This window comes from Hemitrygon akajei, chromosome 6 (assembly GCF_048418815.1).
Source record: "Hemitrygon akajei chromosome 6, sHemAka1.3, whole genome shotgun sequence".
Taxonomy (NCBI): Eukaryota; Metazoa; Chordata; class Chondrichthyes; order Myliobatiformes; family Dasyatidae; genus Hemitrygon; species Hemitrygon akajei.
The window spans coordinates 114,372,229-114,391,152 of NC_133129.1; the positions used below are offsets into that span (position 1 = coordinate 114,372,229).

Below are 18,924 nucleotides of genomic sequence, written 5' to 3' on the forward strand. Positions count from 1 at the left end.
TTTGATTTATAAAGGCCAATGTACCAAAAGCTCTCTTTATGACCCTATCTACCTGTGATGCCACTTCTAGGGAATCTTGTATCTGTATTCCTAGATCCCTCTGTTCTACTGCACTCCTCAGTGCCCTACCATTTACCTTGTATGTTCTACCTTGGTTTGTCCTTCCAAAGTGCAATATCTCACACTTGTCTGTATTAAACTCCATCTGCCATTTTTCGGTCCATTCTTCCAGCTGGTCCAGATCCCTCTGCAAGCTTTGAAAACCTTCCTCACTGTCCACTACACCTCCAACCTTTGTATCATCAGCAAATTTGCTGATCCAATTTACCATATTATCATCCAGATATAGATGACAAATAACAATGGACCTAGCACTGATCCCTGTGGAACACCACTAGTCACAGGCCTCCACTCAGAGAAGCAATCCTCCACTACCACTCTCTGACTTCTCCCATTGAGCCAATGTCTAATCCAATTTACTACCTCATCATGTATACGTAGTGACTGAATCTTCCTAACTAGCCTCCCATGCGGGACCTTGTCAAAGGCCTTAATGAAGTCCATGTAGACAACATCCACTGCCTTCCCTTCATCTATTTTCCTAGTAATCTCCTTGAAAAACTCTAATAGATTTGTTAAACATGACCTACCACGCACAAAGCTATGTTGACTCTCCCTAATAAGTCCCTGTCCATCCAAATACTTGTAGATCCTATCTGTTAGTATTCCTTCCAATAATTTACCTACTACAGAGGTCAAATTTACTGGCCTATAATTTCCCGGATTTCTTTTTGAGCCTTTTTTAAACAAATGAACAACATGAGCTATCCTCAAATCCTCTGGCACCTCACCCGTAGATACCGACATTTTAAATAAATCCGCCAGGACCCCTGCAATTTCAACACTAGTCTCCTTCAAGGTCTGAGGGAATATCCCGTCAGGACCTGGGGATTTATCTACTCTGATTTGTCCTATTCTTTCAAGTCTTATCCTCTTGCTCTTCACATACTTGTTGAATGCCTTGGGGTTTTCTTTAATCCCTGCTGCTAAGGCCTTCTCATGGCCCCTTCTGGCTCTCCTAATTTCATTCTTAAGCTCCTTCCTGTTAGCCTTATAATTTTCTAGATCTCTAACATTACCTAGCTCTCTGAATCTTTCGTAAGCTTTTCTTTTCTTCTTGACTAGATTTACTACAGCCTTTGTACACCATGGTTCCTGTACCCTACCATAACTTCCCTGTCTTGTTGGAACGTACCTGTGTAGAACTCCACACAAATATCCACTGAACATTTGTCTCATTTCTTCTGTACCTTTCCCTCAAAGCATTTGTTCCGAATTTAAGCTTCCAAGTTCCTGCCTGATAGCCTCATATTTCTCCTTATTCCAATTAAACGCTTTCCTAACTTGTCTGTTCCTCTCTTTCTCCAATGCTATTGAAAAGGAGATAGAATTATGATCACTATCTCCAAAATGCTCTCCCACTGAGAGATCTGACACCTGACCAGGTTCATTTCCCAATACCAAATCAAGTACAGCCTCTCCTCTTGTAGGCTTATCTACATATTGTGTCAAGAAACCTTCCTGAACACACCTGACAAACTTCACCCCATCTAAACCCCTTGCTCTAGGGAGATGCCAATTGATATTTGGGAAATTAAAATCTCCCACCATGACAACTCTGTTGTTATTACGCCTTTCCAGGATCTGTTTCCCTATCTGCTCCTCGATATCCCTGTTACTATTGCGCGGCCTATAAAAAACACTCAGTAGAGTTATTGACCCCTTTCTGTTCCTAACCTCCACCCACAGAGACTCCGTGGACAATCCCTCCATGGTGTCCACCTTTTCTGCAGCTGTGACACTATCTCTGATCAACAGTGCCACACCCCCATCTCTTTTGCCTCCCTCCCTGTCCTTTCTGAAACATCTAAAACCCGGCACTTGAAGTAACCATTCCTGTCCCTGAGCCATCCAAGTCTCTGTAATGGCCACCACATCATAGCTCCAAGTACTGATCCACGCTCTAAGCTCATCCACTTTGTTCACAATACTCTCTGCATTAAAATAGACACATCTCAAACTGTCGGTCTGAGTGCTTCCCTTCTCTATCACCTGCCCATCCTTCCTCACACACTGTCTCCTAGCTTTCCCTATTTATGAGCCAACCACTTCTTCCCCAGTCTCTTCAGTTTGGTTTCCACCCCCCAACAATACTAGTTTAAACTTTCCCTAGTAGCCTTAGCAAACCTCCCCACCAGAATATTGGTCCCCCTGAAATTCAAGTGCAAACCATCCTTTTTGAACAGGTCACACCTGCCCAAAAGAGGTCCCAGAGATCCAGAAATCTGAATCCCTGCCCCCTGCTCCAATCCCTCAGCCACGCATTTTTCCTCCACCTTATTCTATTCCTATACTCACTGTCACGTGTCACAGGCAGTAATCCCGAGATTACTATCTTTGCGGTTCTACTTCTCAACTTCCTTCCTAACTCCCTGCGGTCTTTTTTCAGGACCTCTTCCCTGTTTCTACCTATGTCATTGGTACCAATATGTACCATGACCTCTGGCTGTTCTCACTCCCACTGCAGGATATAATGGACACGATCTGAAACATCCCGGAACCTGGTACCTGGAGGGCAGACTACCATCCAAGTTTCTTTCCTGCGTCCACAGAATCGCCTGTCCGACCCTCTTACTATAGAATCCCCTATCACTACTGCCTTCCTCTTCCTTTTCCTACCCTTCTGAGCCATAGGGCCGGACTCTGTGCCAGAGGCATGGCCAATGCTGCTTCCCCAGTTAGGCTGTCCACCCCCCCCCCCCCCACAACAGTACTCAAACAGGAGTACTTATTGTTCAGGGGGACAGCCACAGGGGTACTCTCTGGTACCTGACTCTTGCCCATCTGTCTCCTGACTGTTACCCCCCCTGTCAGTCTCCCGTGGCCCCAGTGTGACCACCTGCATATAACTCCTTTCTATCACCTCCTCGCTCTCCAGACGAAGGTCATTGAACTGCAACTCCAGTTCCCTAACGTGGTCCCTTAGGAACTGCAGCTCGACACACCAGGTGCAGATATGGCCATCCTAAGGGATGCTAAGGGACTTGGGAGTTCTTGTGCAGGATTCCCTAAAGGTTAATTTGCTGGTTGAGTCTATGGTGAGGAAGGCAAATGTGTTGTTAGCATTCATTTCAAGAGGACTAGAATATGAAAGCAAGGATGTAATGTTGAGGCTTTATAAAGCACAGATGAGGCCTCATTTCGAGTATTGTGGGCAGTTGTGGGCCCCTTATCGTAGAAAGGATGTGCTGACATTGGAGAGGGTTCAAAGAAGATTCAAGAAAATGATTCTGAGATTGAAAGGCTTGTTGTATGAGGTGCATTTGATGGTTCTGGGCCCATATTCACTATTCAGAAGCATGAGGGGTGATCTATACGAAATGTATCAAATTTTGAAAGGTCTCGATAGAGTGGATGTGCAGAGGATGTGCAGAGGATGTGCAGACTCCCCCACCTTAGGAGAGTCGAAGACCAGAGGGCATAGCCTCAGAATAGAAGGGCATCATTTTAGAATGGAGATGAGGAGGAATTTCTTTAGCCAGAGCATGGTGAATCTGTGGAATTCGTTTCCACAGGTAGCTGAAGAGGCCAGGTCATTGGGTGCATTTAAGGTGAAGGTTAGTATATTTTTGATGTCAGGGCATGAAACGTTATAGATAGAAGGCATGGGGTTGAGAGGGAAATGAATCAGTCATGATCAAATGGGGGAGCAGACCTGATATTCCAATGGACTTCTGCTCCCACATCTTACGGTCTTACACTATGCTCTATCATGAGCACAGTCTCCTCATCATTGAGGGAAGTTTCAAAAAGCAATGCCTCAAAAACATAGCATCCTCCATGAAGGACCCTCACCACCCAGGCCATGCCCTCTTCTTAGTACTGCCATCAGGAGGAGGTACAGAAGCCTAAAGACACACTTTCGAAGTTTGAGAAACTGCTTCTTCCTCTTTGCCATCAGATCTATGAATGGCCTATGAATCCATTAAAACTAACTCACTATTTTTGCAGAACTAACTTAATCTTTTATATATATTTCTTATTTTAATTTATAATATATTTTAGGTCTTATATTGTAGTAGTAGTAGGCCTCTGTTAGTCTCGATAGACCATGGATTTGCACCTTGGAAAGTTTCCAGGGCACAAGCCTGGGCAAGGTTTTTTTTTATGGAAGACCGGCAGTTGCCCAAGCTGCAATTCTCCTCTCTCCACGCCACCAATGGCATTAGGACCCATACAGCTTGGCACCGGTTTTGTCTCAGAGCAGCAAAGAAAGCACAGTATCTGAATGCATCACAGCTGGTTTGTCAAGTGGCAGCAGGAAACTCCAGAGAATTGCATACACAGCTCTGCGCATCACAGACACCATCCTACTTCCATGGACTCTATCTATTCTTCTGCTTCAATAGGAGCAGGAGTCGACCATCTGGCCTGTCGAGTCTGCTCCGCCATTCAATAAGATCACAGCTGATCTGGCCATGGACTCATCTCCACCTACTTGCCTTTACCCCATAACCCTTAATTCCCCATACTATGCAAAAATCTATCTAACCTTGACTTAAATATAATTACGAAGACCCCACCCTCCCCAGATAATTCTCTTCTCTCGTCTCCAATCAGGCAGAAGATACAAAAGCCTAAAACCATGTACCACCAGGCTCAAGGACAACTTCGATCCCACTCTCCCACTATTATCAGACTCTTAAATGGGCCTGTTATGACAGGATGGACTCCTGGCCTCACATCCTACCCTGCTGCACTTTATCATTTACCTGCACTGCACTTTTTCAGTATTCTTTACACTTTTTTCTGCATTGTTATTGTTGAACCTAATTCTAGCTCAATGCACGATGTAATGATTTGATCTGTAAAACTGTATGGAAGACAAGCTTTTCATGTGACAATAGTAAACCTGTACCAATACAGTAGCCTCCAGAAGTGACTGCAGATAAAGGAATATAGAGCAACACAAAAAGGGAAAACTTCCTCAAAGAGAAAAATAGAAACCTTGACTCACTGAGCTCCCCCAGCTTTTTGAGTGCCACGTACATAAATTGCTGTTTGGTAAAAGATATCCACATTTGTTTGTGATTCCTGCAGCATAGATGCTTCCAGTGACAAACTGTGAATAACCTCCTCAAACCTTACAGATTTTTTCTTTCTGTCCATTTTGTTAGCTTCCCTAATAACATATCAACTTTCATGTACTCATCGCTTTCCTTCTATATCTCATGCCTGTTGATCCTTTCTCAATCTCTGGTAAGTCTACACTTCTCTGTGTTCAAGGCAAGTGCATGCTTCCACAGGTGTGATACCCAGAAATGCAAAGAGCCTGATAACTCAGCTGAACCATTTATGAAGAGTATTGCTGCAACAGTGTGGTTGAATTCATACTTTAATGTTTATGCTCCAAGGGATGCAATGGAAGATGAGAATGTGCAGATCATAAAATAAACTCGATGACTTTGAAATTGACTTTGAATAATTTCTTTCAGTTGTCATTGAAAACAAAAGGCTATTTGTTGCATATTTAAATGTGCTCATCCAATGCCACCAAGTGCAACTTGTGTCAGTAACGTGGAGTCTATGATATTCTTGAGAAGCTGAAGTCCATTTTGGAATTCATCCTGAATCTCCTACTTGGCTGTTCCTTCCAAATGTGGGTGGAAGGAACAGCCAGGCAGGGCATTCCACTACTGTGCTCCTTGGCCACTGGACTTGAACGGTAGTCTTCCCCATTTGTCAGACGGACCATGATTCTGAGGACATGATTCAAATGAGAGGTCTTGCATTCTACACAACACTCAGTACAATATTAATCAAAATCATTTACTGCTTCTTTACCATTAGGCTGTTACAGGGCATGTTCTATATGTGCTTTCAAAGTAGAGAATACTTGCAATTCATCTGATGTAACTGTTAATACGAAATGTTCAAAATGTTAGAGTGGCATATTACCTCTCTGAACACAAGGAAACTATCACCAAAACCTGTGGAATTATCTTAAGGATCTCATTCCTTCTGAAAGTAGGTAAGCCCAAAATCCAACCATTTTGTGGAGCAAGAAATGTTCATGCTGTAGCCTTACAGTTGCAGGGTCTCAATAGCTGGAGGGGTCAATGAAGTGGATAATGCCAGTCAGGATGACCAAAGCTCAAGTACACATTGGTGCAGTAGATTTTGTAATGGTTAACTGTGTCCACAATCCTGTAATTATATGATGGACTCTGTACCTGATGTTGTGGTTGGAGTCAACGTTGATCCTAGAACAAAGAGCAGTAAGTTCAATTAATCCAAGCCCATCAATGGTTAATGCTGATTCTACTATTATCTCAGATGCAGGTTTCTAATTCCTTCTGAATGAGGATTCAATAAGGTCGATCCTATGTTACCGATGATGACACCAACTTTACTTGAATCTTCGGGTTTTCCGTACTTCTATAAATCTTTACTCTCCGACTGAACTAAACTGGCAGTATTGTAGCAAAACTGCTGGCAATAACCTTTGAGACTTAAGGCAGAAAGTAAAACTCCACTTTAAAACAAAACTGCGTTATGAGATGAATACACAGCATAACGGAGTCACTGATGAATTAAACCATGAACTGACCTACGTCACAGCAAGGCTTTCCCCTTTTATACCTGTTGAAACAGGCCATCACATGACCTCTCACTGGCGGGAAAATTACATCACTCCACCATCACATGACCATTACATCATGCTCAGCAAAGACTCAATTACACCATGGTCATGTAACAGTCACAAGATACCCACGGGGTATGTAACACCTCCCTCCAAAAAAATTTTTGATCTGTGAAGAGCAAAATTTTAACAATTAACTATTTACAAAACAACAAATGTATAAAATTTACAACATACACAATATACACAGTATTATCATACAGCACCTTACAAGTTACTATAGAGTAGGAGTGTTACAAATGTTAAAATATCACTCCATTATTTTTGCCTTTAATATGAGTTATCAAAATATTATACTCCTGTAACATCAAGCCTTATGCTAAATTGGAGCTTGATTTATTTCCTTAACCATTTTCCTTAACCAGTCCCGGGCCTACAACATAACTAAGGTAAGTCACAGTGGCCTGATCAAATTCACTTTCAGCTAGGATAATAGTTAAGTTAGCTTTTGAAAGCCTTTCAAATAATTTCTCCACCGCAGTGCTTCCCAAGTATAATTTCCTGTAACTAAATCGTCAATATCTTTTAACCCATGAATCACAGAGTTAATCATCTGCTGGAAAGTACCTGGGGCATTTTTCATCCTAAATGGAAGAACATTATATTCATATAACCTAGATGGAGTTACAAATGCAGAAATCTCTCTACCTCTATCCGTCAATGGAACACACCAATACCCTTTCAATAAATCAATCTTTGTAAGGAACTTTGCTGTTCCAACTTTATCTACACAATCATCCACTCTAGGAATTGGATGCGCATCTGTTTTCGTTACAGCATTCACCTTCCTGTAGTCAGTACAAAACCGAATACTACTGTCTGACTTAGGCACCATAACACAAGGTGAACTCCAATTCGAGTTAAAAAGTCTAATAATATTATTCTCTAACATATACTTAATTTCTTTCTCAGCAAGTTCACATTTTTCCATGTTCATCCTATATGGATGTTGCTTTCTGGGTTTGGCATCTCCAACATCTACATCATGCGAATCTACTGTGGTTCTTCTAAGAACGTCTGGAAATAAATCCCTATATTTAAAAATTAATTGCTCCATCTGCTGCTTCTGCTCTGGCTGTAAATGAACTAATTTCTCATCACCATTTTCCAGGATGGTTGAGTTTGGTAATCTGGCAGAAACAATGTTGAAAGGTGAGTTTAGGGAGCTAGGTGCCGTTAAAGGACAGGACCTCCAGGATAGCAATCTCAGGATTGCTACCAGTGTCACGTGCAGGTGGGTTTAGAAATAGTAAGATAGTGCAGATCAACACATGGCTGAAGACATGGTGTAGGAGGGAGGGCTTCAGATTTATAGATAACTGGGCAGTTTTCCAGGGAAGGAAGGGACCTGTTCTAACAGGATGGTTTACATCTGAACTGGAGGGGGACAAATATTCTTGCAGGTAGGTTTGCTAGAGAGGCTCCAGTGGATTTAAACTAGATATGAGGGGAGAAGGGAACCAGAGTGTAGGAACAGATGTATGGGAGAAGGAAGAAAAAGAAGACTGTAAAGTTCTTTGTACTGTTAGAGATAAACAGAGAGGGAGAGGTGGAGAATTTCTTAAATGCATTTATCTTAATGCTAGGAGCATTGTAAGAAAGGTTGATGAGCTTAGAGCATGGATTGATATCTGGAAATATGATGTTGTAGCTATTAGTGAAACATGGTTGCAGGAGGGGTGTGATTGGCAACTAAATATTTCTGGATTTCGTTGCTTCAGGTGTGGTAGAACGGGAGGGACAAGAGGGGCAGGTGTTGCGTTGCTTGTCAGAGAAAATATTACAGTGGTGCTCTGGCAGGATAGATTAGAGGGCTCATCTAGGGAGACTATTTGGGTGGAATTGAGGAATGGGAAAGGTGTAGTAACACTTGTAGGGGTATATTATAGACCACCTAATGGGGAACGAGAATTGGAGGAGCAAATTTGCAAGAAGATAGCAGATATTTGTAGTAAGCACAGGGTTGTGATTGTGGGAGATTTTAATTTTCCACACATAGACTGGGAGTCCCATATTGTAAAATGGCTGGATCGTTTGGAGTTTGTAAATTGTGTGCAGGATAATTTTTTGCAGCAATACATAGAGGTGCCGACTAGAGAAGGGGCAGTGTTGGATCTTCTGTTAGGGAATGAAATAGGTCAGGTGACGGAGGTATGTGTTGGGGAGCACATCGGGTCTAGTGATCACAATGCCATTAGTTTCAATATAATTATGGAGAAGGATAGGACTGGACCCAGGGTTGAGATTTTTGATTGGAGAAAGGCTAACTTTGAGGAGATGCGAAAGGATTTAGAAGAAGTGGATTGGGACAATTTGTTTTATGGGAAGGATGTAACAGAGAAATGGAGGACGTTTAAAGGTGAAATTTTGAGGGTACAGAATCTTTATGTTCCTGAGGAAGTACTGGTGCTTTTAAGGAATATAAAAGTGGATAAATCTCCAGATCCTACAGGATATTCCATAGGACCTTGAGGAAAGTTAGTGTAGAAATAGCAGGGGCTCTGACAGAAATATTTCAAATGTCATTAGAAACGGGGATGGTGCTGGAGGATTGGCGTATTGCACATGCGGTTCCATTGTTTATAAACAATAGACAATAGGTGCAGAAGTAGACCATTCGGCCCTTCGAGCCTACACCACCATCCTGAGAAAGGGTTCTAAGAGTAAACCTAGCAATTATAGGCCTGTCAGTTTGACGTCAGTGGTGGGTAAATTAATGGGAAATATTCTTAGAGATGGTATATATAATTATCTGGATAGACAAGGTCTGATTAGGAACAGTCAACATGGATTTGTGCATGGAAGGTCATGTTTGACAAATCTTATTGAATTTTTTGAAGAGGTTACGAGGAAAGTTGATGAGGGTAAAGCAGTGGATGTTGTCTATATGGACTTCAGTAAGGCCTTTGACAAGGTTCTGCATGGAAGGTTAGTTAGGAAGATTCAATCGTTAGGTATTAATATCGAAGTAGTAAAATGGATTCAACAGTGGCTGGATGGGAGATGCCAGAGAGTAGTGGTGGATAAATTTTTGTCAGGTTGGAGGCTGGTGACTAGTGGTATGCCTCAGGGATCTGTACTGGGTCCAATGTTGTTTGTCATATGCATCTGGATGATGGGGTGGTAAATTGGATTAGTAAGTATGCAGATGATACTACGGTAGGTGGCGTTGTGGATAATGAAGTAGGTTTTCAAAGTTTGCAGAGAGATTTAGGCCAATTAGAAGAGTGGGCTGAAAGATGGCAGATGGAGTTTAATGCTGATAAGTGTGAGGTGCTACATTTTGGTAGGAATAATCAAAATAGGACATACATGGTAAATGGTAGGGCATTGAGAATGCAGTAGAACAGAGTGATCTAGGAATAGTGGTGCATAGTTCCCTGAAGGTGGAATCTCATGTGGATAGGATGGTGTAAAAAGCTTTTGGTATGTTGGCCTTTATAATTCAGAGCATTGAGTACAGGAGTTGGGATGTAATGTTAAAATTGTACAAGGCATTGGTAAGGCCGAATTTGGAGTATTGTATACAGTTCTGGTCATTGAATTATAGGAAAGATGTCAACAAAATAGAGATAGTACAGAGAAGATTTACTAGAATGTTACCTGGGTTTCAGGGAAAGTTTGAACAAATTAGGTCTTTATTCTTTGGAGCGTAGAAGGTTGAGGGGGGACTTGATAGAGGTATTTAAAATTATGAGGGGGATAGAAAGAGTTGACGTGGATAGGCTTTTTCCATTGAGATGAGGGGAGATTCAAACGAGAGGACATGAGTTGAGAGTTAGTGGGCAAAAGTTTAAGGGTAACACGAGGGGGAACTTCTTTACTCAGAAAGTGGTAGCTGTGTGGATCGAGCTTCCAGTAGAAGTGGTAGAGGCAGGTTCAGTATTGTCATTTAAAGTAAAATTGGATAGGTATATGGACAGGAAAGGCATGGAGGGTTATGGGCTGAGTGCGGGCCAATGAGTTCTGCACAGACTAGAAGGGCCAAGATGGCCTGTTTCTGTGCTGTAGTTGTTATATGGTTATATGGTTATTTAGATTGAGTTTCAGATGAATCATCCATTATATTCCTAGTGAGATCAGACTCAATATTATTGACCACAACAGTCATAGTTGCAGACTGTTTCTCACAATATGGTTTTATCATATTTATATTGCAATATTGTTTTGGCTTTCTTCGATCTGGAGTCCTTATCACATTCGTCCAGCTTTTTTGTAAGCTTTATGTAATCTGTCCTTAAATTTTAAAACATAGTCCAACAAATTAGTGTGTGCCTCTTTATTAATCCATTGTTTTTTTAATAAGGCCAAAGGTCCTCTAACTCTATGCCCAAATACAAGTTAAAATGGACTAAAACCTAATGATTCCTGTACTGACTCCCTTACTGCAAATTGAAGCAAGTGTATACCCTCATTCTAATTGTTTTCATTTTCCACACAATACATCCTAATCATAGTCTTGAGGGTAGAATGAAACCTCTCCAAGGCTCCTTGCAATTCTGGATGGTATGCAGACGAGGTAATCTGCTCAGCTCCCAATTTATAAACTATCTGTTGAGACAATCCAGACATAAAATTACTAGATTTATCAGATTGTATTTCCTTAGGCAACCCAAAAAAAGAAAAGAATTTTATAAGAGCCGTTGTTACAGTTTTAGTCATTATATTCCCAAGTGGTACTGCCTCTGGAAACCTAGATGCAGTGCACATGATAGTCAACAAGTATTGATAGCCAGTTTTTGTTTTTGGTAATGGACCTACACAATCTATAATAATTTCGGAAAACAGTTCACCGAATGCGGGAATAGGTTGCAGTAGGGTCACTGGAGTAACTTGATTAGGTTTACCCACAATTTGGCATGTATGAAACATTCTGCAAAATGTCGCCACATCTTTTCTCAAACCAGGCCAGTAAAAGTGTTTAAAAACATGTTAAATGTTTTAAAAGGGCAGGAATGGATTCTCAATATTCCTGGATTTCAGTGCTTTAAAAGGGATAGAGAGGGGGAAAAAGGGGAGGAGGGGTGGCATTACTGGTCAGGGATACAATTACAGCTACAGAAAGGGTGGGTGATGTAGCAGGATCCTCTTTTTAGTCAGTATGGGTGGAAGTCAGGAACAGGAAAGGAACAGTTACTCTACTGGGGGTATTCTATAGGCCCCCTGGTAGCAGCAGAGATACCGAGGAGCAGATTGGGAGGCGGATTTTGGAAAGGTGCAAAAATAACAGGGTTGTTATCATGGGTGACTTTAATTTCCCTAATATTGATTGGCACCTGATTAGTTCCAAGGGTTTGGAAGGGGCAGAGTTTGTTAAGTGTGTCCAGGATGGATTCTTGTCACAGTATGTTGACAGGCCAACTAGGGGGAATGCCACACTAGATCTAGTATTAGGTAATGAACCAGGTCAGATCACAGATCTGTCAGTGGGTGAGCATCTGGGGGACAGTGATCACCGCTCCCTGGCCTTTAGCATTATCATGGAAAAGGATAGAAACAGAGAGGTCAGGAAATTTTTTAATTGGGGAAGGGCAAATTATGAGGCTATAAGGCTAGAACTTGCGGGTGTGAATTGGGATGATGTTTTTGCAGGGAAATGTGCTATGGACATGTGGTCGATGTTTAAGGATCTCTTGCAGGATGTTAGGGATAAATTTGTCCCGGAGAGGAAGATAAAGAATGGTAGGGTGAAGGAACCATGGGTGACAAGTGAGGTGGAAAATCTAGTCAGGTGGAAGAAGGCAGCATACATGAGGTTTAGGAAGCAAGGATCAAATGGGTCTATTGAGGAATATAAGGTAGCAAGAAAGGAGCTTAAGAAGGGGCTGTGAAGAGCAAGAAGGGGGCATGAGAAGGCCTTGGCGAGTAGGGTAAAGGAAAACCCCAAGGCATTCTTCAATTATGTGAAGAACAAAAGGATGACAGGAGTGAAGGTAGGACCAATTAGAGATAAAAGTGGGAAGATGTGCCTGGAGGCTGTGGAAGTGAGCGAGGTCCTCAATGAATACTTCTCTTCGGCATTCACCAATGAGAGGGAACTTGATGACGGTGAGGACAATATGAGTGAGGTCGATGTTCTGGAGCATGTTGAGATTAAGGGAGAGGAGGTGTTGGAGTTGTTAAAATACATTAGGACGTATAAGTCCCCGGGGCCTGACGGAATATTCTCCAGGCTGCTCCACGAGGCGAGGGAAGAGATTGCTGAGCCTCTGGCTAGGATCTTTATGTCCTCGTTGTCCACGGGAATGGTACTGGAGGATTGGAGGGAGGCGAATGTTGTCCCCTTGTTCAAAAAAGTTAGCAGGGATAGTCCGGGTAATTATAGACCAGTGAGCCTTATGTCTGTGGTGGGAAAGCTGTTGGAAAAGATTCTTAGAGATAGGATCTACGGACATTTAGAGAATCATGGTCTGATCAAGGACAGTCATCATGGCTTTGTGAAGGGCAGATTGTGTCTAACAAGCCTGACAGAGTTCTTTGAGGAGGTGACCAGGCATATAGATGAGGGTAGTGCAGTGGATGTGATCTACATGGATTTTAGTAAGGCATTTGACAAGGTTCCACATGGTAGGCTTATTCAGAAAATCAGAAGGCATGGGATCCAGGGAAGTTTGGCCAGGTGGATTCAGAATTGGCTTGTTTGCAGAAGGCAGAGGGTTGTGGTGGAGGGAGTACATTCAGATTGGAGGGTTGTGACTAGTGGTGTCCCACAAGGATCTGTTCTAGGACCTCTACATTTCATGATTTTTATTAACAATCTGGATGTGGGGTAGAAGGGTGGGTTGGCAAGTTTGCAGACGACACAAGGGTTGGTGGTGTTGTAGATAGTGTAGAGGATTGTCGAAGATTGCAGAGAGACATTGATAGGATGCAGAAGTGGGCTGAGAAGTGGCAGATGGAGTTCAACCCGGAGAAGTGTGAGGTGGTACACTTTGGAAGGACAAACTCCAAGGCAGGGTACAAAGTAAATGGCAGGATACTCGGTAGTGTGGTGGAGCAGAGGGTTCTGGGGGTACATGTCCACAGATTCCTGAAAGTTGTCTCACAGGTAGATAGGGTAGTTAAGAAAGTTTATGGGGTGTTAACTTTCGTAAGTTGAGGGATAGAGTTTAAGAGACGCGATGTAATGATGCAGCTCTATAAAACACTGGCTAGGCCACACTTGGAGTACTGTGTCCAGTTCTGGTCACCTCACTATTGGAAGGATGTGGAAGCATTGGAAAGGGTACAGAGGAGATTTACCAGGATGTTGCCTGGTTTAGAGAGTATGGATTATGATCAGAGATTATTGGGGCTAGGGCTTTACTCTTTGGAGAGAAGGAGGATCAGAGGAGACATGATAGAGGTGTACAAGATATTAAGAGGAATAGATAGAGTGGACAGCCAGCGCCTCTTCCCCAGGGCATCACTGCTCAGTACAAGAGGACATGGCTTTAAGGTAAGGGGAGGGAAGTTCAAGGGGGATATTAGAAGAAGGTTTTTCACACAGAGAGTGGTTGGTGCGTGGAATGCACTGCCTGGGTCAGTGGTGCAGGCAGATACACTAGAGACTAAGGTATATGGAGGAATTTAAGGTGAGGGGTTATATGGGAGGCAGGGTTAGAGGGTCGGCACAACATTGTGGGCCGAAGGGCTTGTAATGTGTTGTACTATGCTATTCTATTCTATTCTAAACCTTGTCCAGAGATTTCCTCACCCTTTGATGTCCACCCAAGGGCACACTATGGGCTAAAGTTAAAATCTGATTTTAATAAACTTTAGGAACAACTACCTGGTGAACAACCTTCCATTCATCACCTGCAGGAATTGTAGGCAATCTCCACTTCCTCATCAATACTCTGTTCTCAAAATAATATCCTACTGGCACCTTATCAATTTCACTATCCAGAAGAGTTTGTTCCTTTAATTTGATAATCTCAGGGTCCCTACTCTGCTCTGCTATCATCTCCTTCCAAGACAGAGACAAATCTTTGGGGTCAGACTTACTCCAAGAATCTTGTCCAAACAATGAAGGTAAGAAAGTTTCTGACACATCCTCAAAATTTGAATCCTGAGTTGAACAGTCATGGGCAACAACCTCATTCTGCACATCAAGCTTTTTAGCCACAGCTCGAGTTACAACACAGGAGGAATCTGTGTTAGAACCCATCTGTGGTTCCTCTGACTTTGTCAAATGCACTTCAGGAAAAACTTGTCCATTTGCCAAGTCATTGCCTAACAATAAAGAAATATCATTCACGGGTAAGCTGGGTTGTAGTCCTACTTTAACAAGTCCTGTAACTAACACTGACCTTAAATTTACTCTATGCAAATGTACAGGCAAGAGGGCACTCCCAACACCTCATATATAGTTTACCTCACCAGTGTCAGACTCATCATTAAACTTTAACATACTGGCTAAAATCAGTGATTGAGAAGCTCCAGTATCTCTAAGGATTCTTATTGGCACCGGAGTGGATCCCTCTTTCAAGGATACAAATCCTTCAGTTATAAAATGATCATATCCCTTCTTAACTTGACCAGACTCTAAAAAAGCTTCATTTGTGTTAATCAAACCTTGTGGATTTACAGGTGTTTCAGTATGTTGCACATAAGCATCTGGGACTGCTTCCTTCTCCTTCTTTTCAAATCTGAAACAGCTATTACGTGACCAGGTTTCTTACAATAATTACAAATGGGACCAAACTGTCTTTCCTTCACATGTTTTCCTCCATCCTTGCCTTTCTCACTAACTTCTGATTTAATTTCTGGTTTACTTTGACTCTCTGTGCTATTTTTCCTTTTAAAAGTTCTGCCCTGAGGAAATTTATTCTTGTGGATTAAAGCATACTCGTCAGTTAATTTAGCAGACTCCTGCAATGTAGCAATGTCTCTCTCATTTAAGTATGTCCTTACTTCAACAGGGATGCTCCTTTTAAATTCCTCCATTAAAATCAACTCTTTCAATTTATTATAGTCCCTATTTACATTTTTAGAGGAAACCCATCTCTCAAAACACACTGCTTTATTGTAAGCAAATTCTACATAAGTGTTTTCCACAGATTTCTTCAAATTTCTGAATCTTTCTCTATATGCTTCCAGAACTACTCATACGCCTCTAATATATGCTGCTTCACAATATCATAATCAAGCGCTTGCTCAGTAGTTAAAGCTGTATAAACTTGTTGTGCTTTGCCTTTAATTACACTCTGTAACAACACTAGTCATTTCTCTTTCGGCCACTCTGAATTCAGAGCAACAGTTCCAAAATGTTGAAGATATTTCTCTACCTCTATTTCATTAAATGGAGGAACCAATTTAATTTCCTGACTAACAACAAATGTTTTTCTAGAACCAGAAGACTGATCACCGGACCTTAATTCCACCACCGCAAATTCAAATTCCCTCTTTTTATTTTCAGCTTCGAAAATACATCGCTTCAAGTCCGCTTTACTTTGTTCTAACTTTATTTGTTCGATTTGTAACTGCATCTCTAGATTACTTATTGGAAACATAACTAAAACCGCTTCATCAAATACACCCGAACCTATATAGTGTGATGTGATTTTTCTCTGAATTACAGGCTTTGTTGTAGTCTTCAAAATACCTTTAAGGTCCAATCTGCTAGCAATCTCAGGCACAACACTCTTTTTTGCCTTCGCTAATAACTCCGGGTCTGGCAATGTCAGAAATTTGTCAATATTCATTGTTGCCGAATATTACTCACAAACCAATCAAACGAAAGAATCAGGTATTCCCTTTTCTAAAACACTGATCAATAATTAAACAAGCATTTAAACTCAAGAAGGAGTCAGATCCCAGATGAGCCCCCAATTGTTATGATACGGCAACAATGAATATAGAATTGAGACAGGTTTATTTTAACAAACAAATAAAACATTTATTAAACTCTGCTCAATAAAAAAACAAAAGTAAACAAACGACTACCTTAACTGGAAGTTAACTGCTATACGTCAACTCGAACAGTTCTTAAAGCGATAAATGCAAAAGTCCAAATGATTTACACAGTCAATCAGGAGAGACTTTCCTGAAGTAACAAATTCCTTGATGACGTGACGTTACTGCTGATCTCAGGCGAAATATGCCTTGCCCGAAGGATTTATGATGAAGGAAATAAAAACGGCTTAAAGGCACTGACCTTTCCTCTTGGCGAATACCCCTGCTCCAGCCCTTTCTGCTCTTTTAGCAGGGACTATCTCAGATGCAGGTTTCTAATTCCTTCTGAATGAGGATTCAATAAGGTCGATCCTATATTACCGATGGCGACACCAAGTTTACTTGAATCTTCGGGTTTTCTGTACTTCTATAAATCTTCACTCTCTGACTGGACTAAACTGGCAGTATTGTAGCGAAACTACTGGCAATAACCTTTGAGACTTAAGGCGGAAAGTAAAACTCCACTTTAAAACAAAACTGCGTCATGAGACGAATATGCAGCATAACGGAGTCACTGACAAATTAAACCACGAACTGACTTGTGCCACAGCAAGGCATTCCCCTTTTATCCCTGTTGAAACAGGCCATCACATGACCTCTCACTGGCGGGAAAATTACATCACTTCACCATCACAAGACCATTACATCATACTCAGCAAAGACTCAATTACATCATGGTTATGTGACAGTCACAAGATACCCACGGGATATGTAACAACAGATTCTCCCAATGGTAGCTCAGGGCACAACCTTGACAAATGTTTGAAAGGTGCATGACATGCTAGAAAACAGTTCCTCGAGCAGCAGAAAAGATACCACAATTAATTCTCCTGCCACTACCACTCCATTTTTACACTTACAAGTGGACGACATTTCTTTCCATTGCTGGTCTGTTGTCATTCCTGCTACTGTCCCCTTCCAATATGTACCAAGGCTTCTGGCTGCCCCCCCTCCTCCTTTAAAATGTCATGGATCCAATCTGAAATGTCCCTGATCCTAGCACCAGGGAGGCCACATACTCTCTGGGTGTCTCTTCCACGTCTACAGAATCTCATCTCTACTCCTCTCACTATGGTGTGCCCTATCACTACTCCAGTCCTCTTCACTTCCCTTCTCTTCTGAGCCACAGCACCAGACTCATTGCCAGATACCCAGCCACTGCTGTTCCCCTGTGGTAGGTCATCTCCCTCAACAGTACCTGAAGTTGTACACTTATTATTGAGGGTAACGGTCACAAGGGTACTCTGCACTGGCTGTCCATTTCCCTTCCTTCTCCTGACAGTCACCCAGTTTCCTGCCTCCTGCAACCACGAGCAGGGTGGGATCCTTCATGATGTTACTGGCTCTTTTCCAGCATTTTTCTCTATATATGCCCTTAACAGTGGGTACGCTGGTGCCAATGATGCATTAGGCAACTTTAACTACCCATTGTAGTGTTCCTGTCTGTCGCAGTGCAATTTCCATAACAAGCAGTGATGCAGCTTGTCAGAATACTCTCTACTGCACATCCGTAGAATGATGTGAGTATAGATTTGCATAGTCCAGCTCTATAAATTCAATAGGTTCAATACGTACATTTAATGTCAGAGAAATGTATACAATATACATCCTGAAATTCTTGTTCTTCACAAACACCCACGAAAACAGAGGAATGTCCCAAAGAATGGATGACAGTTAAACTCTCTTCAAGCCCTGTGGAGTATTGAGGAACAGAAGTATAAGTCCAAGGATCCCTGCAACTGAGATCACAGGTGGAGAGAGCAAAGGCAGGTGAGAGCACACAAGTAGTGAAGAAGTCATTTGGTAAGTCTGCTTTCAACAACTGGAAGGTTGTCAAGGATGGTTGAAAAGAGATAAATAGTTAATTAATATACTGCTGGTGGCTGGTAAAAAGACTCTTACTAGGAAATGGTTATCACAGGAGAGCCCAACCTTAAATGCATGGATGGAAATTACAATGGACATTTACAAAATGGAGCATCTGTTAATCAGATAACAGCATCTGTTAATCATAAGTTGGAACAATTTGATTTATACTGGGAAAAATGGTTTAATTACATGTACTGCATATGTAAATCAAAATGGCTTCTTTGTTAAAAGTAAAACTGCTTCTTTGTTATGCTAACTGGTGAGAGAGTGTTGTCTTGCAGAGCATTCTTGAAGCTTCTCGCAGACTGTTTAGGTTTAGAATTGCTGATAATGGGGATTGTATTCATTTGTTAACC

At 41.8% G+C, this 18,924-nt stretch overlaps 1 protein-coding gene across 1 annotated transcript in view; it reads right to left on the bottom strand.

The window, feature by feature from the left end:
• The window catches only part of LOC140729837 (mucin-6-like), a 432,642-nt gene that overhangs the window by 16,615 nt on the left and 397,103 nt on the right, over positions 1 to 18,924 (bottom strand). The window contains exon 30 of the mRNA XM_073050050.1: positions 6,294 to 6,323. Coding sequence (XP_072906151.1) covers positions 6,294 to 6,323 — 30 coding nt within the window. The remainder of the gene's footprint in view (positions 1 to 6,293; positions 6,324 to 18,924) is intronic.